Source organism: Oncorhynchus mykiss, chromosome 25 (genome assembly GCF_057628025.1).
Source record: "Oncorhynchus mykiss isolate SJ-2025 chromosome 25, ASM5762802v1, whole genome shotgun sequence".
NCBI lineage: Eukaryota > Metazoa > Chordata > Actinopteri > Salmoniformes > Salmonidae > Oncorhynchus > Oncorhynchus mykiss.
The window spans coordinates 17,701,260-17,726,085 of NC_143046.1; the positions used below are offsets into that span (position 1 = coordinate 17,701,260).

The 24,826-nt window shown below is 42.9% G+C and overlaps 1 protein-coding gene across 1 annotated transcript in view; it reads right to left on the minus strand.

Moving 5' to 3' along the window:
* The window catches only part of gpc4 (glypican 4), a 64,253-nt gene extending 53,662 nt beyond the window's left edge, over window positions 1-10,591 (minus strand). Inside the window, exon 1 of the mRNA XM_021583465.3 lies at window positions 9,797-10,591. Within this exon, the coding sequence (XP_021439140.1) occupies window positions 9,797-9,953 (157 nt within the window). The 5' untranslated portion in view covers window positions 9,954-10,591. The remainder of the gene's footprint in view (window positions 1-9,796) is intronic.
* Window positions 10,592-24,826: the final 14,235 nt, after the last annotated feature.

Genomic DNA, 24,826 nt, shown 5'->3' on the forward strand with positions numbered 1-24,826 from the left:
TAAGAATATTTCATTCATTCAGATCTAGGATGTGTTATTTTAGTGTTCCCTTTATTTTTTTGAGCAGTGTACAAATGGTAGAGAGAGATATAGTCCTATTAATACTATATTAACTACAACCTAAAACCTCTTACCTTGGAATATTGAAGTCTCATGTTAAAAGGAAACACCAGCTTTCATATGTTCTCATGTTCTGAGCAAGGAACTTAAACGTTAGCTTTTTTACATGGCACATATTACTTTCTTCTCCAACACTGTTTTTGCATTATTTAAACCAAATTGAACATGTTTCATTATTTATTTGAGGCTAAATGGATTATATTGATGTTTTATATTAAGTTAAAATATGTGTTCATTCAGTATTGTTGTAATTGTCATTATTACAAATAAAAATACATTTAAAAAATTGTATCGCCCTTTTTGGTCCTCCAATAAATCGGTATCGGCATTGAAAAAATCGTAATCGGTCGACCTCTACTGGAGAGACCTGAAAATAGCTGTGCAGCGAAGCTCCCCGTCCAACCTGACAGCGCTTGAAATGATCTGCAGAGAAGAATGGGAGAAACTCCCCAAATACAGGTGTGCCAAGCTTGTAGCGTCATACCCATGACACCGAGGCTGTAATCGCTGCCAAATGTGCTTCAAAGTTCTGAGTAAAGGGTCTGAATAGTTAGATAAATGTGATGTTCTTTTTGTTACAAAACAATTCTACAAACCTGTTTTTGCTTTGTCATTATGGGGTAGTATGTGTAGATTGATGGGGGGGGGGGGGGGGGGGGGGAGTCCCCAGAAGTCCTCACAAGAATAGTAAACCAACTCAAATTAATTGTGGTTGGTCCTCAATTGTAAAAAGGCTGTTTTAGGCTTAGGAGTTAGGTTTAGAATTAGGGTTTAGTGGGTAAGGGAAAATAAGTTAATGGGAATCAATTGTTGGTCCCCAAAAATTCCTCAAGTATAGTAACATAGCTGTGTGTGTCTTGTCCAATGTGATGCCTGGACCAATTCAGAAAGACAGTTTTAAATGTGGGCTAAAGACAATAGATGTTTTGACTCACTGCCAGATGAAGTGGGGCAGAACTCAGAATGGAGGGGAGCTCAATTAGATTTCACTTCTCCCTAGCAACACAAAACACTGAATCCAGGCAGGGACATTTGTGTTCCCCTCTGATTTTTGAGAGCCCCAACCCGATTTGGCAAGAGTAGACCTTGTCACTCTCCCCAGATCAATTATCTCAGTCTATCGATGATAAAGAAGTGCTCATTGAAGTTGGCCCAGACTTCTATATTGTGTTTCACATGACTGGGAATACAGATATGCATCTGTTGGTCACAGAATTATTTTTTATCTTTTTAAGGTAGGGGCATGGATGAGAAAAACCATTCAGTATCTGGTGTGACCACCATTTGTGACCGACTGGCTCGATCTTATGAAATGGTGTTTTTAAACATTCAATAAAAGTGGAGAATCAGGGCTAGAAAATTGTATGTCAAACAGTTGGGAAACAATGGGAAAGTAATTATGCTTTGTAGTTGATAAACCTGTAACCTCACGTTTCAGAAAACAGCCCTTGAATGTTTTGGTACACCTACTGGAGAGCTCGTTGTCTACACCCATTCAGCATTGTTCACACCCTCTAAAGCCTTAGCCCCACCCATATCTTTAAGGATTCACATGTGAGGTTATGTAAAAAAATATATATATATATATATATATTTTCATTGTCCTTTCGTAAATTCAAATGTTTTGCTCTCGGAGTGTTCAGAGCGCGCACACACACTGGATGATCTGGTCGAGGAGTAGGGTTGATTCGAGCATTGACATAACAGCAGTCAAGCTAACTAACTGACTGAGGTTGGCTAGCTACTTCCAGACAAACGAGAGAACAGCTCACTGACCATTTTACTCACCCTAGAAGAGCTGGTTAGGCTGTTTTTAATGTTATCCAGAGCGTTGAATGCAACTGTGCTACTGGCAACAATTTAATTAAGCTTTTTTGCCAATGTATACTGATACAGGCATATTCAATGACCGTTGAGCATTTGGAAATTCATCAGTTATTCTGTGCTCTGGCACACAGAGTCCTCAGAAATCTCAGCAGATAGACGTAGCTGGTAAATTTGCTCTGGCTATCGACAGTTGTTGCAGTGACATGAACATTCCATTGAAATGGTTACTTGCATAGTGGAGTCTTAAGACATGTAGCTAGCTAGCTAGCTAAACAATTAACCATAATCCCAAAGTTATTACCCTGCATGAATCTGCAGGTAGCTAACCAACCAGCTTCAACATTAGCTAGCTAACATTAGGCTATAACTTGCAATGCAAATGGCTCTGAGATATTATTAGTATCACAGATCACACACAAGGTTAGCTAGCTAGCTAACAGTACACTAACTTGAACTGAAAATGACTGACAAAAGTAGAAACATGTCGTATCTGAAAATGTAGCTAGCTAGCTTATCTAAACCATATACAGTTGAACTCGGAAGTTTGCATACACTTAGGTTGGAGTCATTAAAACTCATTTTTCAACCACTCCCCACATTTCTTGTTAACCTTTCTAGGGTAGGGGGCAGCATTCGGAATTTTGGATGAAAAGCATGCCTAAATTAAACGGCCTGCTACTCGGACCCAGAAGATATGATATGCATACTGGTAGATTTGGATAGAAAACACTAAAGTTTCTAAAACTGTTAAAATAGTGTCTGTGAGTATAACAGAACTGATTTAGCAGGCGAAAACCTGAGAAAAATCCATTCAGGAAGTAGTTTTTGTTTTGTAGTTTTCTAGTCAATGCCATTACAGTATCCATTGACTTAGGACTCCATTTGCAGTTCCTATGCCTTCCGCTAGATGTCAACGGTCTTTAGAAATCTTTTGAGGCTTGTATTCTTATGAGGGAGTAAGACCAGTCTGAACGAGTGGACCCTAATGTGACAGTTTTTTCAGGCGCGGGTGCGTTTCTTGTTTACCTTCTTTTTTTTTTATTGACAACGTTATTGTCCGATTGAAATATTATAGATAATTTAGGCTAAAAAAACAACCTGAGGATTGAATATAAACATTGTTCGACATGTTTCTATGAACTTTACGGCTACAATTTAGATTTTTTTTGCCTGATTGTTTTGACTGAATTTGAGCCAGTGGATCACTAAAGATAACCTCAGTTTTGATAGCGCGTTTTTGGATATAAAGAGACTTCATCAAACAAAAGGAACATTTATTGAGTAAATGAATGCCTTCTGATTGCCACCATATGAAGATCAAAGGTAAGGGATTAATTCTCTCTCTATTTCTGAGTTTTGTAACGCTTCTGCTTGGCTGGTTACTGTTTGTAATAATTTGACAACTGGGCTATGTACTGGGCTAGGTATGCTTTTGCCGAAAAGCATTTTATAAATATGACCATGTGGTTGGTTTAAAAAGAAGTTAGGTTTAAAAATTATGTAAAATGTTTTGTTTTCTGAATTTTTATAATGAGCATTTCTGTAATTGAATTTGGCGCTCTGCAACCTCACAGGATGTTGGCCAGATGGAACGCTAGCGTCCCACATACCCTAGAGAGGTTAACAAACTAGAGTTTGACAAGTCGGTTAGGACATCTACTTTGTGCAAGACAAGTAATTTTGACAAGTAAAATCATCTATATCACAATTCCAGTGGGTCAGAAGTTTACATACACTAAGTTGACTGTGCCTTTAAACAGCTTGGAAAATTCCAGAAAAAGACATCATGGCTTTAGAAGCTTCTGATAGGCTAATTGACATCATTTGAGTCAATTGGAGGTGTACCTGTGGATGTATTTCAAGGCCTGCCTTCAAACTCAGTGCCTCTTTGCTTGACATCATGGGGAAATCAAAAGAAATCAGCCAAGGCTCAGAAAAAAATCAATTGTAGACCTCCACAAGTCTGGTTCATCCATAGGAGCAATTTCCAAACACCTGAAGGTACCACGTTCATCTGTACAAAGAATAGTATGCAAGTATAAACACCATGGGATCCCTCAGCCGTCATACCGCTCAGGAAGGAGACAGGTTCTGTCTCCTAGAGATGAACGTACTTTGGTGCGAAAATTGCAAATCCATCCCAGAACAGCAAAGGACCTTGTGAAGATGCTGGATGTAACAGGTACAAAAGTATCTACAGCCACAGTAAAATGGGTCCTACATCGACATAAGCTGAAAGGCCGCTCAGAAAGGAAGAAGCCACTGCTGCAAAACCACCATAAAAAAGCCTGACTACGGTTTGTAACTGCACATGGGGATAACTATTGTACTTTTTGGAGAAATGTCCTCTGGATTGATGAAACAAAATTAGAACTGTTTGGCCATAATGACCATTGTTATGTTTGGAGGAGAAAGGGGGAGGCTTGCAAGCCGAAGAACACCATCCCAAACGTGAAGCACGGGGGTGGCAACATCATGTTTTGGGGGTGCTTTGCTGCAGAGGGGACTGGTGCCCTTTTACAAAATAGATGGCTTCATGAGGAGGACAATTATGTGGATGTATTGAAGCAACATCTCAAGACATCAGTCAGGAAGTTAAAAGCTTGGTCGTAAATGGGTCTTCCAAATGGACAATGACCCCAAGCATACTTCCAATGTTGTGGCAAAATGGCTTAAGGACAACAAAGTCAAGGTATTGGAGTAGCCATCACAAAGCCCTGACCTCAATCCTATAGAACATTTGTCGGCAGAACTGAAAAAGCCTGTGCGAGCAAGGAGGTCTACAAACCTGACTGTTACACCAGCTCCGTCAGGAGGAATGGGCCAAAACTCAACCAACTTATTGTGGGAAGCTTGTGGAAGGCTACCTGAAACATTTGACCCAAGTTAAACCATTTTTAAAGGCAATGCTACCAAATACTAGTTGAGTGTATGTAAACTTCTGACCCACTGGGAATGTGATGAAATAAATAAAAGCTGAAATAAATCACTCTACTATTATTCTGACATTTCACATTCTTAAAATAAAGTGATGATCCTAACTGACCTAAGACAGGGAATTTTTACTAGGATTAAATGTCAGGAATTGTGAAAACTGAGTTTAAATGTATTTGGCTAAGGTGTATGTAAACTTCCGACTTCAACTGTACATGGATGGACGCTTCCCTCTGTCAGATGCCATGGTTGCCCTTAGTTTGAAGATGAAATCCGGAGACAGGTGTTTTATATAAACAGACTTCTGTGTTCTCCTTGACTCAGTCTGCATTTTTGCAATCAAAATGTCCGAATTCTCTCCATCACCTTAGCTATCATACTAATTCCACTGATTTCAAAACTCTGTCCTCCAAAAAGTGAAGAGCAACACTTATGCAGTTCTACTACGTGATCTTTCTAAAAAGCCATGCTAGAAAGGATTACCTACACATACTGACCAGCTCATGTTATAGACAGAAGCGCGCTACATGGTAGGCTAATCCGAACCTCTCGGCATGTCCAGCCCACTCATTATCTCAGCCAATCATAACTAGTGGGAAGGTTGCGGATCTTTTTCTGTGACTAAACCAACTAGGCTTGTGATTTAACCATTTTATTTGTATATACAGATAGCATACAAGTTGGTTATTAAGGCACATGAAAGTTCACATAAAAGAAAGCATTTGTCAAAAAACATATTGATAAAAGTTTACGTTCAAATGGCTCTCCTGTGAAGTAGTGATGCGCGACATACGCCTAGTTTCCTGAAACCAGTCCCATTTGACTCATGCAGCATGACACATCTCCTTCACATAGAGTAGATCACGCTGTTGCTTTTGGCCTGTGGAATGTTGTCCCACTCTTCAGTGTCTGCAAAAAAAGTATTAAAATGTATGCACTCACTACTGTAAGTCGCTCTGTATAAGAGTGTCTGCTAAATGACTCAACTGTAAAATGTATGTGAAGTTGCTGGATATTGGCAGGAACTGGAACATGCTGTGTCGTACACGTCAATCCAGAGCATCCCAAACATGCTCAATGGGTGACATGTCGGGTGAGTATGCTGGCCATGGAAGAAATTGACATTTTCACCTTGTAGGAATTGTGTAGAGATCCTTGCCACATGGGGCCGTGCATTATCCTGCTGAAACATGAGGTGATGGGGCGGATGAATGGCACGACAATAGGCCTCAGGATCTCGTCTCTTATCCCTGTGCATTCAAATTTCCATCGATAAAATGCAATTCTCTGGCAACAGCGCTGGTGGACATTCCTACATGCCAATTGCATGATTCCTCAAAACTTGAGACATCTGTGGCATTGTATTGTGACAAAACTGCACATTTTAGAATGGCTTTTATTGTCCCCAGCACAAGGTGCACTTGTGTAATGATCATGCTGTTCAATCAGCTTCTTGATATGCCACATCGGTCAGGCCGATTGATTATTTTGGCAAAGGAGAAAGGCTAACAGAAATGAAAAAAATATGAGCAGAGATTTTTGTGCATATTTCTGGGATCTCTTATTTCAGCTCATGAAACCAACATTTTACATGTTGAGTTTATATTCGTGGTCAGTGTAGTAGCACAGATGTAAACAATATGAATATAACAATATAAAGGGGATGTCAGTCACACCAACTTTTTCTAAACATGTCACCTGATCTGTTTTTGACCAGACATCTTAACTTCTTGGTGACAGGGGGGCAGTATTGAGTAGCTTGGATGAATAAGGTGCCCAGAGTAAACTGCCTGCGACTCTATCCCAGATGCTAATATATGCATATTATTAGTAGTATTGGATAGAAAACACTCTGAAGTTTCTAAAACTGTTTGAATGATGTCTGAGTATAACAGAACTCATATGGCAGGCAAAAACCTGAGACAAATCCAACCAGGAAGTGGGAAATCTTAGGTTTGTAGTTTCATTTAACCTTTTGTGACTTGGGGGCAGTATTTTCATTTTTGGAAAAATAACATTCACGCAGTAAACGGGATATTTTGTCAGGACAAGATGCTAGAATATGCATATAATTGACAGCTTAGGATAGAAAAAACACTAAAGTTTCCAAAACTGTAAAAAATATTGTCTGTGAGTATAACAGAACTGATATTGCAGGCGAAAGCCTGAGAAAAATCCAATCCGGAAGTGACTCATCTTTTGAAAGCTCTGCGTTCCAATGTGTCCCTATTGAGCAGTGAATGGGCTATCAACCAGATTACTTTTTCTCCGTATTCCCCAAGGTGTCTACAGCATTGTGACGTAGTTTTACACATTTATGTTGAAGAATACCCGTAAGCAGCTACATTGCGCAGGTGGTCACCTGATGGCTCTAAGAGTAATTCTCGCATAAAATACAGAGGTAGCCATTATTCCAATCGGTCCTACTGAAAAACCAATTGTTCCGGTGGATATATTATCGAATAGATAATAGGTATTTGGACATATATGGACGTAATCGAAGAAAACAAACATTTCTTATGGAAGTAGTAATCCTTGGAGTGCATTCCGACGAAGATCAGCAAAGGTAAGTGAAGATTTATAATGTTATTTATGACTGTTGTTGACTCCACAATTTGGCATGTAACTATGGCTTGCTTTTGTGGCTGAACCTGTTCTCAGATTGAATATTGTGCTTTTGCCGTAAAGCTTTTTTGAAATCTGATACAGCGGTTGCATTAAGAACAGGTTCCTCTTTAATTGAATGTAAAACATGTATCTTTCATCAAAGTATATGATGAGCATTTCTGTTATTTGATGTGGCTCTCTGCAATTTCTCCAGATGTTTGAGAAATTTCTGAACATGGCGCCAATGTAAACTGAGGTTTTTGGATATAAATATTAACTTGATCGAACAAAACATACATGTATTGTGTAACATTGAGTCCTGGGAGTGTCATCTGTATTTGGTTGGAAAATGGCTGAATGCTTTCTGTGACTAGTTGCTGACCTAACATAATGACGTGTTCTGCTTTTGCCGAAAAGCCTTTTTGAAATCAACACTGTGGTTGGATTAACGAGAAGTGTATCTTTAAAATGGTGTAAAATACTTGTATGGTTGAGGAATTTTAATTATGAGATTTGTTGTTTTGAATTTGGCGCCCTGCAATTTTGCTGGCTGGTGGCGAGGTGGGACGCTAGCGTCCCGAACGATCCCAGAGAGGTTAAACATGCATTATGCAGGTTGCTAATATTCTAATAGTTAGCCTAATTTCAGTTTGTGAGACAAAAAAAGCAAGTATACTGTAGATAATCATTCTACCATCTAAACCACTGAAATATTTACTATAAGCAACAAAAAAATCAAATTCAGTTGGTGTACAAAGTGAAAGAAGCAAAAACGAAAGATATGCATAGAAAGCATAGAAATAGTACACAGAATAGATCTCCTCCCTCTTAAACCTGCTTTCAATCAGAATGACATATCTATAACTCACATTTCTATGTGAATTTGGTTAAGTTACATATTGCAGCTTTAACAAATCAAGGTGCTAACAGGACAACTATTCAGTTAATCTAAGGCCTGGGGTGAAGGAAAAAGGCAGACATATTACAAATAGGTTATAGGTTGGCTAGTTCCAGTTACAAAACAGGGATTTCTATAAAGTACATGAATAGAGTAGAGGAATCCTATTCTTCGGTGACACAAAGAACCAACATGCTGATGACCATAGAGATCCTGTCTAATTCCTAATTCTATGCTAATGACCATGTCTAAATTAAGATCTAGATACTGTGACATCCATTAGCTACTTCTATAGAAAAGGAGAAGAAACCAAAACTACATTCAACATTTCAGATTAATCTAATATGTACTTAAAGTTCCAACACAGTGGCAAAACATGAAATTGACCAAAAACTGAAACGGGGAAGGAGGAGAGGAGGGTGGTATTTAAAGTATGCGGGGCACAGGGAGGAACATCGTAGTAGTAGCCCCCCCCCCCCCCCCCCCCCCCGCTGTTCCCCTGTACGGCCATTTGGAATCTCACCGAAAATGTACATGACTTCCAACAGGAAGTGAAACTATACTGATTATTAACTGAAAGTGTTCACTTCGTAGAGTCACTCGCATAAAGACGACTTTGGACGATGTAAAAATATTTAGGCTATGGTTTTTGCCCCCCCCCCCCCCCCCCCCTTCTCAAACGTCTAGTTTTAACTTATATGTCTATCTTACAAACAAACGAAAAACATCAAATATACTATTACACCGATTGACTTCTAATGTCAAATATATGACCCCGTTTTTCTCCAAATCACGGCAGGTTGGCTAATAAGGGCCACAAAGACACTACTTCGGAAGCCAGGGAATAACCCATAGATAGGACTGTTTGTACCGGACTGCAGAGTGTGTATTGTTTTAGTTCCTGATGTTGTAAATCAGCAAAAGGTGTTTTTCTAAATGAACGAGGCAAGTATTTGCTGTTTTATATTTGCTGTAGAATAAAGGCCTAGTAAAAACGCAGATAAGGCAACAGCTACGGACGTTTAGCCTATAGGAGTCAGTTGAATTATTTTAAAATCAAGTAATAAAATCTGTCATTAATACTAGGATCACTTATTGGTGAAGTGAATCATTCAAGAAGATCGTAGAAAGATAGGTAAGTTTGACTTAGGCTTTGGCTATCAAATTATTTTAAAATGCGTGTTACAAACGTTACATTGTTACATGATAATGTTACAAGTTTACTTGCCTGTAACCTTGTAGTTTTAAATATGACTTTATAAGAATATCATTGTCACAACACAGACAGTAGGCTACACACCTAACCTAAATGACAGACTAACAAATTTAGAAAACACATGGTTCTGGCATAAATTAACACAAAAAAAACGTTGAAATAACAAATGAACATGATCTAAAAGGCACATTTACCGTGTATTCCTTTGTTGGGAACATCATTGGAGTTGAAGCCTTTGGAACGGTACGCAGCCCTAACTTCATTGCAGCTTGTCGACTTGGGCTCAGCCTTCGTCGAAACAAACAGCACGGCAAATGTGTAAACCGTAGAGAACACTAACATCGTCTTCATTGAGTCGGTTAAATAAAAGTTTAAAATATAACCGCAACGCAAAAACACGGGAAAGGCGCTCAGCTGTAGGCTATTACTAGGACAGAGTTTCAACTAGCACGTTGAATTTCCTCATGAAGACCCTGATTTCTTTCAACTTCGCTGGCAACGAAAGTTCTAAAAGTTAGCAAGTTGGTTGACTAACTGGATTCTTCATTCACAGCCGTGATTGGGCCACCTTAAACAATTAAGACTAAATAAATAACTAAGGGAAAGTTGTTTTTTAAAGCGAAAGAGTATGAGTTTGTCTTCAGCATGTATTTCGAGTTCCAGACTCCCCGATAGAAACTCAAAGCAGGCAACAAAACATTGGTTTCAAACTTTTCTAAATAAGCAGCCAAACTTATTTTTATAATGTTCGTGTTTAAGTTGCATCCACCTCGACTTCAGTTCCCACAAAGGCCAATGACGATGGAAAGTAGAGATACCCAAAAGTTTTTGCAGCCTTCAGCGCGCTGCAGTTGCTTCACAGACAGGACACTAGAATGTATTATGTGCGTGCTACAGCTCAGATGTTAGACGCCTAGCAAAGTCCCAGGGAAAATCTCAATTGCACACTCCTCGCGTCCTCTCTCCTCGCCCCATTGGAGAAGAAAGCCAGAGGTCCCGCCCCTCTGACCTTCTCCTCCAATGCGTTTTGAGAAGGAGGCGAATAAAGCGGAAAGAGGACGCGAGAAGTAGACAAACTGAGTTCCGGACAAAGACTTGGGAACACAAAACGCCCGGGGTGGAGCATGGACCGGACGTTAGGTAAGCTCTTGCCACTGCGATCTCCAGCAGCCAAAACGCACATGGATCTGGGTTTAGAAAACCAGGAGTTATTGGCAAATATCTGTTTTGATTGGTCAAAACACAATTTAGTAGGAAAATATCAGACTTGGTCTGCCTGTGTAAACGCAGACATATAGACCTACTTGAATGTCAAACTTTATTGTGCATTAGTAACAAGAAGTGTGGCCTCTGAAAAACATACACTTTTCTTACCTGCACTTTTCTTTCCACCAAATCTTGACCACATTTAATCTCACCCAATTACCCTCTGAATTCCACTGTGGACCACTTCTACACTGTAAACACACTGACTGCATCATTACTTCCTAGAAGTGTAGAATGGGAAATACATACGGTGCCATGTGTGCGACATTCAAACAAATGATAAATCCCCTGTCCTCAGATCCACTGTCCTCAAATCCTGTCCTCAAAGGCCTCAGACAGCAACAGACACAGGTAAAGCTACACTGCCGAGGAGAAGGTAGATTGCTTTCTAAGTATGTCTGCCTATCTTGAAATGGGTGTGTAGTGGAGTACTAGGGCTGCTTCCCATATGGCACTCTCTTCCCTATTCAGAGTACTACTTTACAAAAGGAATAGAGTGCCATTTGGGAACCGTAGGTGTGTAGTGTGGCGTACTGGGGCTGTGGCAGGTGGAGGAGATGCATGGGCAAGAGACATCTCATTAACAGGATGACAGACAGTCTACTATGACACCACCACCACTCTCCTCTCCAGGCCTGAGGTTCAATCACAGCCACAGCAGCACTGCTGTCTGTCAGACGCTTCATAATTAAAGGAGATATTAGCCAGCACGCTTAGATCATGCCAGATGAAGGTGTGTGTGTGTATGCGTGTGTGTACGTGTGTGTGACCCCTCTGCCGATGGCTGAGAAGCCTATTGAGGGGCTTGGTTCAAAGAAAAAGCAGTTGTTTTTAAAAAGTTATTCCCTCTCTTTATTCATGATCATGTGCATCTGCCACTGCTCTTACTCATGCAAAATCCCTAACAGATATCTCAAAGTTAACCAGTATCCCTAACAGATACAGTGGGGCAAAAAAGTATTTAGTCAGCCACCAATTGTGCAAGTTCTCCCACTTAAAAAGATGAGAGAGGCCTGTAATTTTCATCATAGGTACACTTCAACTGTGACAGACAGAATGAGAAAAAAAATCCAGAAAATCACATTGTAGTATTTTTTATGAATTTATTTGCAAATTATGATGGAAAATAAGTATTTGGTCACCTACAAAGAAGCAAGATTTCTGGCTCTCACAGACCTGTAACTTCTTCTTTAAGAGGCTCCTCTGTCCTCCACTTGTTACCTGTATTAATGGCATCTGTTTGAACTTGTTATCAGTATAAAAGACACCTGTCCACAACCTCAAACAGTCACACTCCAAACTATAATAATATAATATAATATAATCCAAACTATAATCTATGGCCAAGACCAAAGAGCTGTCAAAGGACACCAGAAACAAAATTGTAGACCTGCACCAGGTTGGGAAGACTGAATCTGCAATAGGTAAGCAGCTTGGTTTGAAGAAATCAACTGTGGGAGCAATTATTAGAAAATGGAAGACATACAAGACCACTGATAATCTCCCTCGATCTGGGGCTCCACGCAAGATCTCACCCCGTGGGGTCAAAATGATCACAAGAACGGTGAGCAAAAATCCCAGAACCACACGGGGGGACCGAGTGAATGACCTGCAGAGAGCTGGGACCAAAGTAACAAAGCCTACCATCAGTAACACACTACGCCGCCAGGGACTCAAATCCTAAAGTGCCAGACATGTCCCCCTGCTTAAGCCAGTAAATGTCCAGGCCCATCTGAAGTTGGCTAGAGAGCATTTGGATGATCCAGAAGAAGATTGGGAGAATGTCATATGGTCAGATGAAACCAAAATATAACTTTTTGGTAAAAACTCAACTCGTCGTGTTTGGAGGACAAAGAATGCTGAGTTGCATCCAAAGAACACCATACCTATTGTGAAGCATGGGGGTGGAAACATCATGCTTTGGGGCTGTTTTTCTGCAAAGGGACCAGGACAACTGATCCGTGTAAAGGAAAGAATGAATGGGGCCATGTATCGTGAGATTTTGAGTGAAATCCTCCTTCCATGCCCCTGTTAGCTAACAATATACCCCTGTTCCCAAATAATATTTTCCTGCTCCTCAACAATATGTCCCTGTTCCCCAACAATATGTCCCTGTTCCCCAACAATGTACCCCTGATCCCTAACAATATACCCATGTTCCTTAACAATATACCCATGTTCCCCAACAATACACTCCCGTTCCCCAACAATATATCCCTGTTTCCCCAACAATATATCTATTTTCCCCAACAATATTTCCATGTTCCCCAATAATATATCCATGTTCCCCTACAATATACCCCTGGTTCCCTAACAATACCCCAGTTCCCCAACAATATACCCCTGTTGTCACGGCTGGCTGAAGGGTGAACCAAGGTGCAGCATGGTAAGCGTACATTTGAACTTTATTTAAAAATGACGCCGACAAAACGAAGAAAAAAAACAACCGTGAAGCTTCAGTGGGGAGAACAAGTATTTGATAACCTGCAAAATCGGCAGTGTTTCCTACTTACAAAGCATGTAGAGATCTGTAATTTGTATCATAGGTACACTTCAACTGTGAGACCCCTCCTGTCTCAGCCTCCAGTATTTATGCTGCAGTAGTTTATGTGTCGGGGGGCTAGGGTCAGTTTGTTATATCTGGAGTACTTCTCCTGTCCTATTCGGTGTCCTGTGTGAATCTAAGTGTGCGTTCTCTAATTCTCTCCTTCTCTCTTTCTCTCTCTCGGAGGACCTGAGCCCTAGGACCATGCCCCAGGACTACCTGACATGATGACTCCTTGCTGTCCCCAGTCCACCTGGCTGTGCTGCTGCTCCAGTTTCAACTGTTCTGCCTTATTATTATTCGACCATGCTGATCATTTATGAACATTTGAACATCTTGGCCATGTTCTGTTATAATCTCCACCCGGCACAGCCAGAAGAGGACTGGCCATCCCACATATGCTCTCTCTAATTCTCTCTTTCTTTCTCTCTCTCGGAGGACCTGAGCCCTAGGACCATGCCCCAGGAATACCTGACATGATGACTCCTTGCTGTCCCCAGTCCACCTGACTGTGCTGCTGCTCCAGTTTCAACTATTCTGCCTTATTATTATTCGACCATGCTGGTCATTTATGAACATTTGAACATCTTGACCATGTTTTGTTATAATCTCCACCCGGCACAGCCAGAAGAGGACTGGCCACCCCACATAGCCTGGTTCCTCTCTAGGTTTCTTCCTAGGTTTTGGCCTTTCTAGGGAGTTTTTCCTAGCCACCGTGCTTCTTCACCTGCATTGCTTGCTGTTTGGGGTTTTAGGCTGGGTTTCTGTACAGCACTTTGAGATATCAGCTGATGTACGAAGGGCTATATAAAATAAATTTGATTGATTGATTGATATGGAATCTTAAACAAAAATCCAGAAAATCACATTGTATGATTTTTAAGTAATTAATTTGCATTTTATTGCATGACATAAGTATTTGATACATCAGAAAAGCAAACTTAATATTTGGTACAGAACCCTTTGTTTGTAATTACAGAGATCATACGTTTCCTTTAGTTCTTGACCAGGTTTGCACACACTGCAACAGGGATTTTGCCCCACTCCTCCATACAGACCTTCTCCAGATCCTTCAGGTTTCGGGGCTGTCGCTGGGCAATACGGACTTTCAGCTCCCTCCAAAGATTTTCTATTGGGTTCGGGTGTGGAGACTGGCTAAGCCACTCCCGGACCTTGAGATGCTTCTTACGGAGCCACTCCTTAGTTGCCCTGGCTGTGTGTTTTGGGTCGTTGTCATGCTGGAAGACCCAGCCATGACCCATCTTCAATGCTCTTACTGGGGGAAGGAGGTTGTTGGCCAAGATCTCGCGATACATGGCCCCATCCATCCTCCCCTCAATACGGTGCAGTCGTCCTGTCCCCTTTGCAGAAAAGCATCCCCAAAGAATGATGTTTCCACCTCCATGCTTCACGGTTGGGATGGTGTTCTTGGGGTTGTACTCATCCTTCTTCCTCCAAACACGGCGAGTGGAGTTTAGACTAAAAAGCTCTATTTTTGTCTCATCAGACCGCATGACCTTCTCCCATTCCTCCTCTGGATCATCCAGATGGTCATTGGCAAACTTCAGACGGGCCTGGACATGCGCTGGCTTGAGCAGGGGGACCTTGCGTGCGCTGCAGGATTTTAATCCATGGCAGCGTCGTGTGTTACTAATGGTTTTCTTTGAGACTGTGGTCCCAGCTCTCTTCAGGTCATTGACCAGGTCCTGCTGTGTAGTTCTGGGCTGTTCCCTCACCTTCCTCATGATCATTGATGGCCCACGAGGTGAGATCTTGCATGGAGCCCCAGACCGAGGGTGATTGACCGCCATCTTGAACTTCTTCCATTTTCTAACAGTTGTTGCCTTCTCACCAAGCTGCTTGCCTATTGTCCTGTAGCCCATCCCAGCCTTGTGCAGGTCTACAATTTTATCCTTGATGTAATTACACAGCTCTCTTGTCTTGGCCATTGTGGAGAGGTTGGAGTCTGTTTGATTGAGTGTGTGGACAGGTGTCTTTTATACAGGTAACGAGTTCAAAGAGGTGCAGTTAATACAGGTAATGAGTGGAGAACAGGAGGGCTTCTTAAAGAAAAACTAACAGGTATGTGAGAGCTGGAATTCCTACTGGTTGGTAGGTGATCAAATAGTTATGTCATGCAATAAAATGCCAATTAATTACTTAAAAATCATACAATGTGATTTTCTGGATTTTTGACCTCTACATGCTTTGTAAGTAGGAAAACCTGCAAAATCGGCAGTGTATCAAATACTTGTTCTCCCCACTGTATCATGGTTCCCCAACAATGTACCCCTGTTCCCCAACAATGTACCCCTGTTCCCCAACAATGTACCCCTGTTCCCCAACAATGTACCCCTGTTCCCCAACAATATACCCCTGTTCCACAACAATATATCCCTGTTCCCTAACCTTACATCCCTGTTTCCCAACAATATACCCCTGTTCCCCAACAATATATCCCTGTTCCCCAATAATATACCCCTTTTCCCTAACAATGTTCCCCAACAATATACCCCTGTTCCCCAACAATATACCTCTGTTCCACAACAATATATCCCTGTTCCACAACAATATACCCCTGTTTCCCAACAATATACCCCTGTTCCCCAACAATGTATCCCTGTTCCACAACAATATACCCCTGTTCCCCAACAATGTACCCCTGTTCCCCAACAATGTACCCCTGTTCCCCAACAATGTACCCCTGTTCCCCAACAATGTACCCCTGTTCCCCAACAATGTACCCCTGTTCCCCAACAATGTACCCCTGTTCCCCAACAATGTACCCCTGTTCCCCAACAATGTACCCCTGTTCCCCAACAATGTACCCCTGTTCCCCAACAATGTACCCCTGTTCCACAACAATGTATCCCTGTTCCACAACAATGTATCCATGTTCCCCAACAATATATCCCTGTTCCACAACCATATACCCCTGTTCCCTAACAATACACCCCTGTTCCCTAACAATACACCCCTGTTTCCCTAACAATACACCCCTGTTTCCCCAACAATACACCCCTGTTCCCCAACAATGTACCCCTGTTCCCCAACAATGTACCCCTGTTCCCCAACAATGTACCCCTGTTCCACAACAATGTACCCCTGTTCCACAACAATGTACCCCTGTTCCACAACAATGTACCCCTGTTCCACAACAATGTACCCCTGTTCCACAACAATGTACCCCTGTTCCCCAACAATGTACCCCTGTTCCCCAACAATGTATCCCTGTTCCCCAACAATGTTCCCCAACAATGTACCCCTGTCCCCCAACAATATACCCCTGTTTTCCTAACAATATATCCCAGTTTCCCAATAATATACCCCTGTTCCCCAACAATATACCCATATTCCCCAACAATATACCCCTGTTCGCTGACAATTTAGGCCTCATATCAAACCTTCTTATTGTCCCCCCTGTGTTTTAACATTTGTGGTTGGGGGTCATGTGTGCATGGGCACATTTGGGTTTGGGGGGTAGCACTCAGCAAACTGACATTCCTGCTTTTGTATGTCCACATTCCAGTCTGCTCCATTCATTCCGTGATACTGCGGCTGCTGGGGAAGCCAGGGGTTGACGAAGAGCAGGTGTGACTGTGGCGACTGGGGAAGCCAATGGTTGACAAAGAGCAGGTGTGACTGCGGTTGTTTGGGAAGCCAATGGTTGACGAAGAGCAGGCATGACTGCGGCTGCTGGGGAAGCCAGGGGTTGACGAAGAGCCGGCGTGACTGCGGCTGCTGGGGAAGCCAGGGGTTGACGAAGAGTCGGCGTGACTGCGGCTGCTGGGGAAGCCAGGGGTTGACGAAGAGCAGGCGTGACTGCGGCTGCTGGGGAAGCCAGGGGTTGACGAAGGGCAGGCGTGACTGCGGCTGCTGGGGAAGCCAGGGGTTGACGAAGGGCAGGCGTGACTGCGGCTGCTGGGGATGCCAGGGGTTGACGAAGAGCAGGCGTGCGTCCCAAATGACGCCCTATTCCGTATATAGTGCCTGGGCGCTCTGGTCAAAAGTAATGCACTTCATAGGGACTAGGGTGCCATTTGGGACGGGAGGATGCTGGGCCGCGTGCATGGGAGACCATGGGGCGTTTGCTCTTCTCAATGGGATAACAAAAGGTAAGAAAATGGTCCAGTGCCATGGTGATTAAATGTGGATAAGCATTGATAGAGGTTTCTAGCTTCTCTTTATCTGATGAATTTCAACATCTAGCTGACTGGTTGAATCGGAGAGGAGAAGACTGTCCGTGTGTACAGTATATTTCATATGAACAATATAAATGTGAAAGCATTAATTGAAGTACAGTATATATTTTTTTAGAATCCACTGCTTGATTTCCTCTCAAGCACATGAAGGTGCTTTTGAGTTCAACATCTGATACCACAATGGAAAACATTCTGGCCATGCATTTGTGTGCATAAGTAATAATGAGCACATTCATACATGAAGATGGAGTCACTAAAGCAGAAAATCTAACTGTTCTTGATTATAGGCAGCTACTCCCACTGTTCCCGCTGACTAACATCAAATTGACCTTTCACTCGGACAATGTGGGCCGTTTCTACGTTGCCCCAATATTACCTTAAGAAAACATCCAGTTTCTGCATTTCAATGGGGCTGTTTGCCTCACATTAGCATTAGGAGAATAGACCAGCAGGCTGGGTCAGCTGTCTGGCTGCTCCCCCTCTCCCTCTCTGGGTCAGAAGTCTGGCTGCTCTCCCTCTCCCTCCCTGGGCCAGTTGCCTGGCTTCTCTCTCTCTCTCCCTCCCTGGGCCAGTTTCCGGGGCTTCACTCTCTCTCCCTCCCTGGGTCAGCTGTCTGGCTGCTCTCCATCTCCCTCCCTGGGTCAGTTACCTGGCTTCTCTCTCTCTCCCTCCCTGGGCCAGTTTCCGGGGCTTCACTCTCTCTCCCTCCCTGGGTCAGTTGTCTGGCTGCTCTCCATCTCCCTCCCTGGATCAGTTGCCTGACTTCTCTCTCCCTCCCTGGGCCAGCTGCTTGGTTGCTCTCCCTCTCCCTCCCTGGGTCAGTTGCCTGACTTCTCTCTCCCTCTCCCTCCTAGGGTCAGCTGCCTGGCTGCTCTCCCTCTCCCTCCCTGGGTCAGTTGCCTGACTTCTCTCTCCCTCTCCCTCCCAGGGTCAGCTGCCTGGCTGCTCTCCCTCTCCCTCCCAGGGTCAGTTGCCTGACTTCTCTCTCCCTCCCTGGGTCAGTTGCCTGACTTCTCTCTCCCTCCCTGGGTCAGTTTGCCTGACTTCTCTCTCCCTCCCTGGGTCAGTTGCCTGACTTCTCTCTCCCTTCCTGGGTCAGTTGCCTGACTTCTCTCTCCCTCCCTGGGTCAGTTGCCTGACTTCTCTCTCCCTCCCTGGGTCAGTTGCCTGACTTCTCTCTCCCTCCCTGGGTCAGTTGCCTGACTTCTTTCTCCCTCCCTGGGTCAGTTGCCTGACTTCTCTCTCCCTCTCCCTAGCTGGGTGAGCTGCGTGTGTTTCGCATGTGTGCAGCTTTGGTGATGGCCCTGTTAACAGAGGCTGAAGAAGAGACAATAGCATTTACACTTGTTCAAATAGAGACTAAATACAAACACAACCTTAATAAATCTCCTTGACTAATTGGATGTGTGAGACATGGCAGAGTGAGTGTTTGTCACCTGGTCAGGTATAAGGGATAACTTGTCCTGGGAGGTTAATGACATTAGATTTTTATTATTGGAACTTTTGTGTTTGTAATGTTTACTGTAAATGTTTTATTGTTTATTTCACATGTGTTTATTATCTATTTCACTTGCTTTGGCAATGTAAAAATATTTTTGCCATGCCAATAAAGTCTCTTAAATGTAAATTGAATTGATAGGGGGGCTCAGGCTAAAAGTCCTGCTCCAGTCTGCTTTTCAGCTAATTTATCAGCTGATTTACTTAACAAAAGGCACATCTCAACAGGTGGTCCAGGTATCCTCATGACATGGCACAAGTGTGTGTGGGGGGGGAATTCCTCTTTTGTTCTCTGTTGCCCAGCTATTGTTCCTCAAGCAAGGCGGGAGACTGATGACATCACTAATCCCAATCAGACCAACACAAAAATCGCTGGAGGACATCCTAAATGGAACCCCATTCCCTACATAGTGCACCTTTGACCAGAGCCCATAGTGTACTATATACAGAATAAGGTGCCATTTGGCACATAGACCTCATCATCTGAAGAGGTGCTGTGGAATCTGTTTTTCCTATATCAGTCAGTCTTGAATCACCTTCAAAATCATCTTTGGTGTGTAACTCATCCATTGATTGATAGGTGCTAAAGAACCACCCCTTTACTTATCCACCCCTGTCCCTGGACAGTAGGCCTACCTATCCAGAATAACTTGCCAGAGTCTTTAACAGGGGTGGGCAATTCTAGTCCTCGAGGGCCCGATTAGTGTCACAGTTTTGCCCCAGCTCAGTTTTGCCCCAACACACCGGACTCCAATAATCATCATGATCTTCAGTTTAGAATGCAATTTGATTAATCAGCTGTGTTTGCAAGGGATGGAGAAAAGGTGTGCCACAAGTCAGGCCCTCGAGGACTGGAGTTGCCCACCCCTGGGCCAGACAGTCACTTGATCCTCACTGCTCTGCAATCAGCTGAGATTATTTGGTCACTAATTGGACATTCAGTTCTTAATTAGACTCTGTCTAAACATGTTGTGTGCGTTCCAAATGGCAGCCTATTCCCCAAACAGTGTACTACTTTTGATCAGGGCTCATAGTGCTCGGGTCAAAAGTAATGCACTGTATAAGGAACAGGGTGCCATTTGAGACGTACCCATTATCTTACACTCTTAGAAAAAAAGGTTCCAAAGGAGAACCCTTTTTGGTTCCAGATAGAAACCTTTTCGGTTCCAGGTAGAACACTTTTGGGTTCCATGAAAAACCCTCCTTGAAGCTAAAGGGTTCTACCTGGAACCAGAAAGGGTTCTTCACAGGGTTCTCCTATGGGGACAGCTGAATAACCCTTTTAGGTTCTATATAGCACCTTTTTTCTAAGAGTGTACCATAGGAACACTATATATGGACAAGTCTGTGGACACCCCTTCAAATTAGTGGATTCGGCTATTTCAGCCACACCCGTTTTTGACAGGTATATAAAATCGAGCACACAGCCACACAGCCAATCTCCATAGACAGTGACTTTCAACATGGAGTAGGGTGCCACCTTTCCAACAAGTTAGTTCGTCAAATTTCTGCCTTGCTAGAGCCGCCCGGTCAACTGTAAGTGCTTTTATTGTGAAGTAGAAATGTCTAGGAGCAACAGCGGCTCAGCCGCGAAGTGGTAGGCCACACAAGGTCACAGAGCAGGACCGCCGAGGGGGAGTTTGGAACTCGGTAGTGAGTGAACTGTTCGTCGGGAGCTTCATGAAATGGGTTTCCATGGCTGTGTAGCTGCACACAAGCCTAAGATCACCATGTGCAATGCCACGCGTCAGCTGGAGTGGTGTAAAGCTCGCTGTCATTGGACTCTGGAGCAGTGGAAACTATAGCATACAGCATAATTTTGGTCATGTTGTGTATCAATAAAAAACGCAATACACATTAACTCAGTCTTATTGTAGCTGGTCATTTTTATTACTTTATTTTTATTACTTTGCCTCAAATAGCCATTTTGTTTTTAAATAATAATGTAGACACAAATATTTGTAACTCCTGGTTTTGAACCAGCCTTGTATTATTGTACATACAATTAATATATACCTTTCAAGCATTGGGAAGGTTTGAAAATAGCAAACTTCCGGAAAGTTGTGGAGAACTTGAACATTACATTAAATATAAAACAAAACTGTACAAAAGTGCACTACAGATGTAGGATCTTAATTTAAGTCCATTTGCAACAGGAAATGTGAATTAATTGACATTTTTGAAGGGCTTGATATATTTTTCATTGGGGCAAATCATCAAGACTGAAATTTCAAAGTGGAAATTACAAACTTTAAAAGCCTGCTTAAAACTCAAATAAACTACAAGTTTGCATTTCCTTCTGTGCAGGAAAATTCTCAGCAGCAATAGAGTGATCAAATTAAGATCCTACATCTGTATATAGGGAATAGGGTACCATTTGGGACACAGCTCAGAAGAGAAAAGAGAATGCTCCTCCTATCAGGATGTATTGTTGACCAGTTGATGGCAGGATTGTTCATTCATCTTCATTCAAAACTATCAAATTGCAATTAAATATATTTCTTGAAGATGGCATCAAATATACAGACAAAAACAACAACATTCTGTACAGTTTTCAGGCAAGGATAGGATAATACAGATATAGGATCTTAATTTGAGTCAGTTTTATACAACAGGAAAATAATCCTGCAGCAACAGGAAATGTTAATTAGCACATGGATATATTTTTTGTTAGGGCAAATCAAGTCTGACCTTTTAAAGTGGAAATGACAAACTTTAGAAGCCTTTTAAAAACTCAAATACACTACAAGTTTGCATTTTCAGCAATAATAGAGTGATCAAATAATAGAGTGATCAGATAAATAAGATCCTACATCTCTATATAGGGAATAGGGTGCCATTTAGGACACAGTTCAGAAGAGAAAAGAGAATGCTCCTCCTATCAGGAGGTATTCTTGACCAGTTGATGGCAGGGTTGTTCATTCATCTTCATTCAAAACTATCAACATTGCAATTAAATGGCATCAAAGATACAGACAACAAAAATAACATTCTGTACAGTTTTCAGGCAAGGATAGGAGAATACAGATGTAGGATCTTAATTTGAGCCAGTTAGAAGCCTTTTTAAACCTTCAATACACTACAAGTTTTCATTTCCTGCTGTGCAGGAAAATTCTCAGCAACAAAAGAATGATCAAATGATGATCCTACATCTGTATATACTCCCATGAGTTACTAGCTTTACTGATCAGCAAACCAAGCAGACAGAAAACACTTGTTATTTTTCTTCAACAGCTAAGACCTCAATTAACCCTCTGTGGGGTTGACTATCCTTTTAATTTTTGGGAAAGGTTACTACTGAAAAAGCACTACAAGGTGTTTCCAAACAGTAATAGAAGCAAACACTAATGGTTGAAAGGAGACAAACACTTGAGTCAGGCGAATCAATCTGATCCAATACAATGCTTCCTGGAAACAGTTGCCATGGTGGCGCGTCAGCGGAGACAAGAGTGGGACAAGTGACTTGGAGGGGTTGACTCTCGGAGCTAACCTTTAATCTAACAGGCATCATTTTGTCTTCATCAGGTCACAATGAGGATGAGAGGGAGAAGGGGAGACAGACAGAATGAGGGAGAGAGACAGGAAGGAAGAGAAAGAGAGAGAGAGACAGACAGACAAAGAAAATACACAAACTACTCTGACATACAGCATGTTTAAAGCACATTTTGAAATTCGTCCCAGTTGGGTGTCACCTTGGCCTGTGGGACCTGTGAGTTCACAACAACCCCTTAATTAACGTCCTCTAATCGCAACACATCCCAGGGATACTTTTACTGCCCATGGAGGAAGTGGGCGTCAGAGCTAACTAACTGCTTTCAATACCTTCTCCCTGCAGGGCGACACAATGCAGTGAGAGCGAGAGAAAGAGGACAGAGAGAGAGATAGAGGAGGGAAGAGAGAGGAGAGACAGATAAAGGAAAGAGAGTTAGAGGTAAAATGAGAGATGGGTGACGAGAGTACAGAAAAATACAGGGGTGGAGACAGAGGAGGTAGTTAGAGGAGACAGGAGAGAGAGAGAGAGTGGTGGAGACAGAGGAGGTAGTTAGAGGAGACAGGAGAGAGGAGAGACAGATAAAGGAAAGAGAGTTAGAGGTAAAATGAGAGATGGGTGACGAGAGTACAGAAACATACAGGGGTGGAGACAGAGGAGGTAGTTAGAGGAGACCGGAGAGAGAGAGAGAGTGGTTGAAACAGAAGAGAGAGAGAGAGGAGAGAGTTAGAGGAGATCGGAGATCGGAGATTAGAGAGAGAGAGTGGTGGAGATAGAGGAGATCAGAGAAAGAGAGAGTAGTTGAGACAGAGGAGAGAGAGAGGAGATCATAGAGAGATAGTGGTGGAGACAGAGGAGGTAGTTAGAGGAGACAGGAGAGAGGTGAGACAGATAAAGGAAAGAGAGTTAGAGGTAAAATGAGAGATGGGTGACGAGAGTACAGAAAAATACAGGGGTGGAGACAGAGGAGAGAGGTTAGAGGAGACCGGAGAGAGAGAGAGAGTGGTGGAGACAGAGGAGGTAGTTAGAGGAGACAGGGGAGAGGAGAGAGAGAGTGGTGGAGACAGGAGATCAGAGAGAGAGAGAGAGAGAGAGTGGTGGAGATAGAGGAGAGAGTTAGAGGAGATCAGAGAGAGAGAGAGAGAGAGAGAGAGAGTGGTGGAGACAGAGGAGAGAGAGGGGAGAGAGTTAGAGGAGATCAGAGAGAGAGAGAGTGGTGGAGACAGAGGAGAGAGAGAGGAGAGAGTTAGAGGAGATCAGAGAGAGAGAGTGGTGGAGACAGAGGAGAGAGAGGAGAGAGAGAGGAGATAGGAGAGAGGAGATCAGAGAGAGAGAGAGTGGTGAAGACAGAGGAGAGCGAGAGGAGAGAGTTAGAGGAGATCAGAGAGAGAGTGGTGGAAACAGAGGAGAGAGAGGAGAGAGTTAGAGGAGATCAGAGAGAGAGAGTGGTGGAGACAGAGGAGAGCGAGAGGAGAGAGTTATAGGAGATCAGAGAGAGAGAGAGTGGTGGATACAGAGGAGAGAGAGAGGAGAGAGTTGGAGGAGATCAGAGAGAGAGAGTGGTGGAGACAGAGGAGAGCGAGAGGAGAGAGAGTCAGAGATGTCTGTCCACTCTGTGAGTTCTGAGTCCTCTTCACCCGAAATAACAGAACACCTGTAGCTCCTCTAGGGATGAGAGTCTCAGCTCTAAGGACCTCAGACAGTTACTTTGTCACAACACCAGGTTTAGTCTAGATGGGTTAGCTGTAGTGGAGGGGGATTCCCTATGAGGAAAGAGTAATGGGAGCACTTAACCAGAATGAGAGGAGGCCAGATGGGAGGGAAGGAAAAGGCCATAGTCACTTATTTACATGGTGCATTGGGTTTATCTAGACCAGTTGGATGGCCTGGCAGTCGAAGACAAAGGACATCCATGAGTCTCTATTCAGCAAGCAGAGTTTTAAACAGATTAAGAGGACAGTTCATTCACAAAGAGCTGACACAGAAAGTCCCATGTCAGCTTTGGACGAGTCATTGAACTGTTCTGTACACGGGAGGCCTCAGTAGTAATGCCATCTTAATACTGTCAAAACAATGTCTGGCTATGTTTGTGGAATCTCAGAATCAGTCTGCTGTGGAGAGAGAGGAGAGAGAGGGGAGAGAGGCGAGAGAGGAGAGAGAGGTAGAGGTGAGAGAGAGAGAGGAGAGAAGAGAGAGAAGAGAGAGAAGAGAGGAGAGAAGAGAG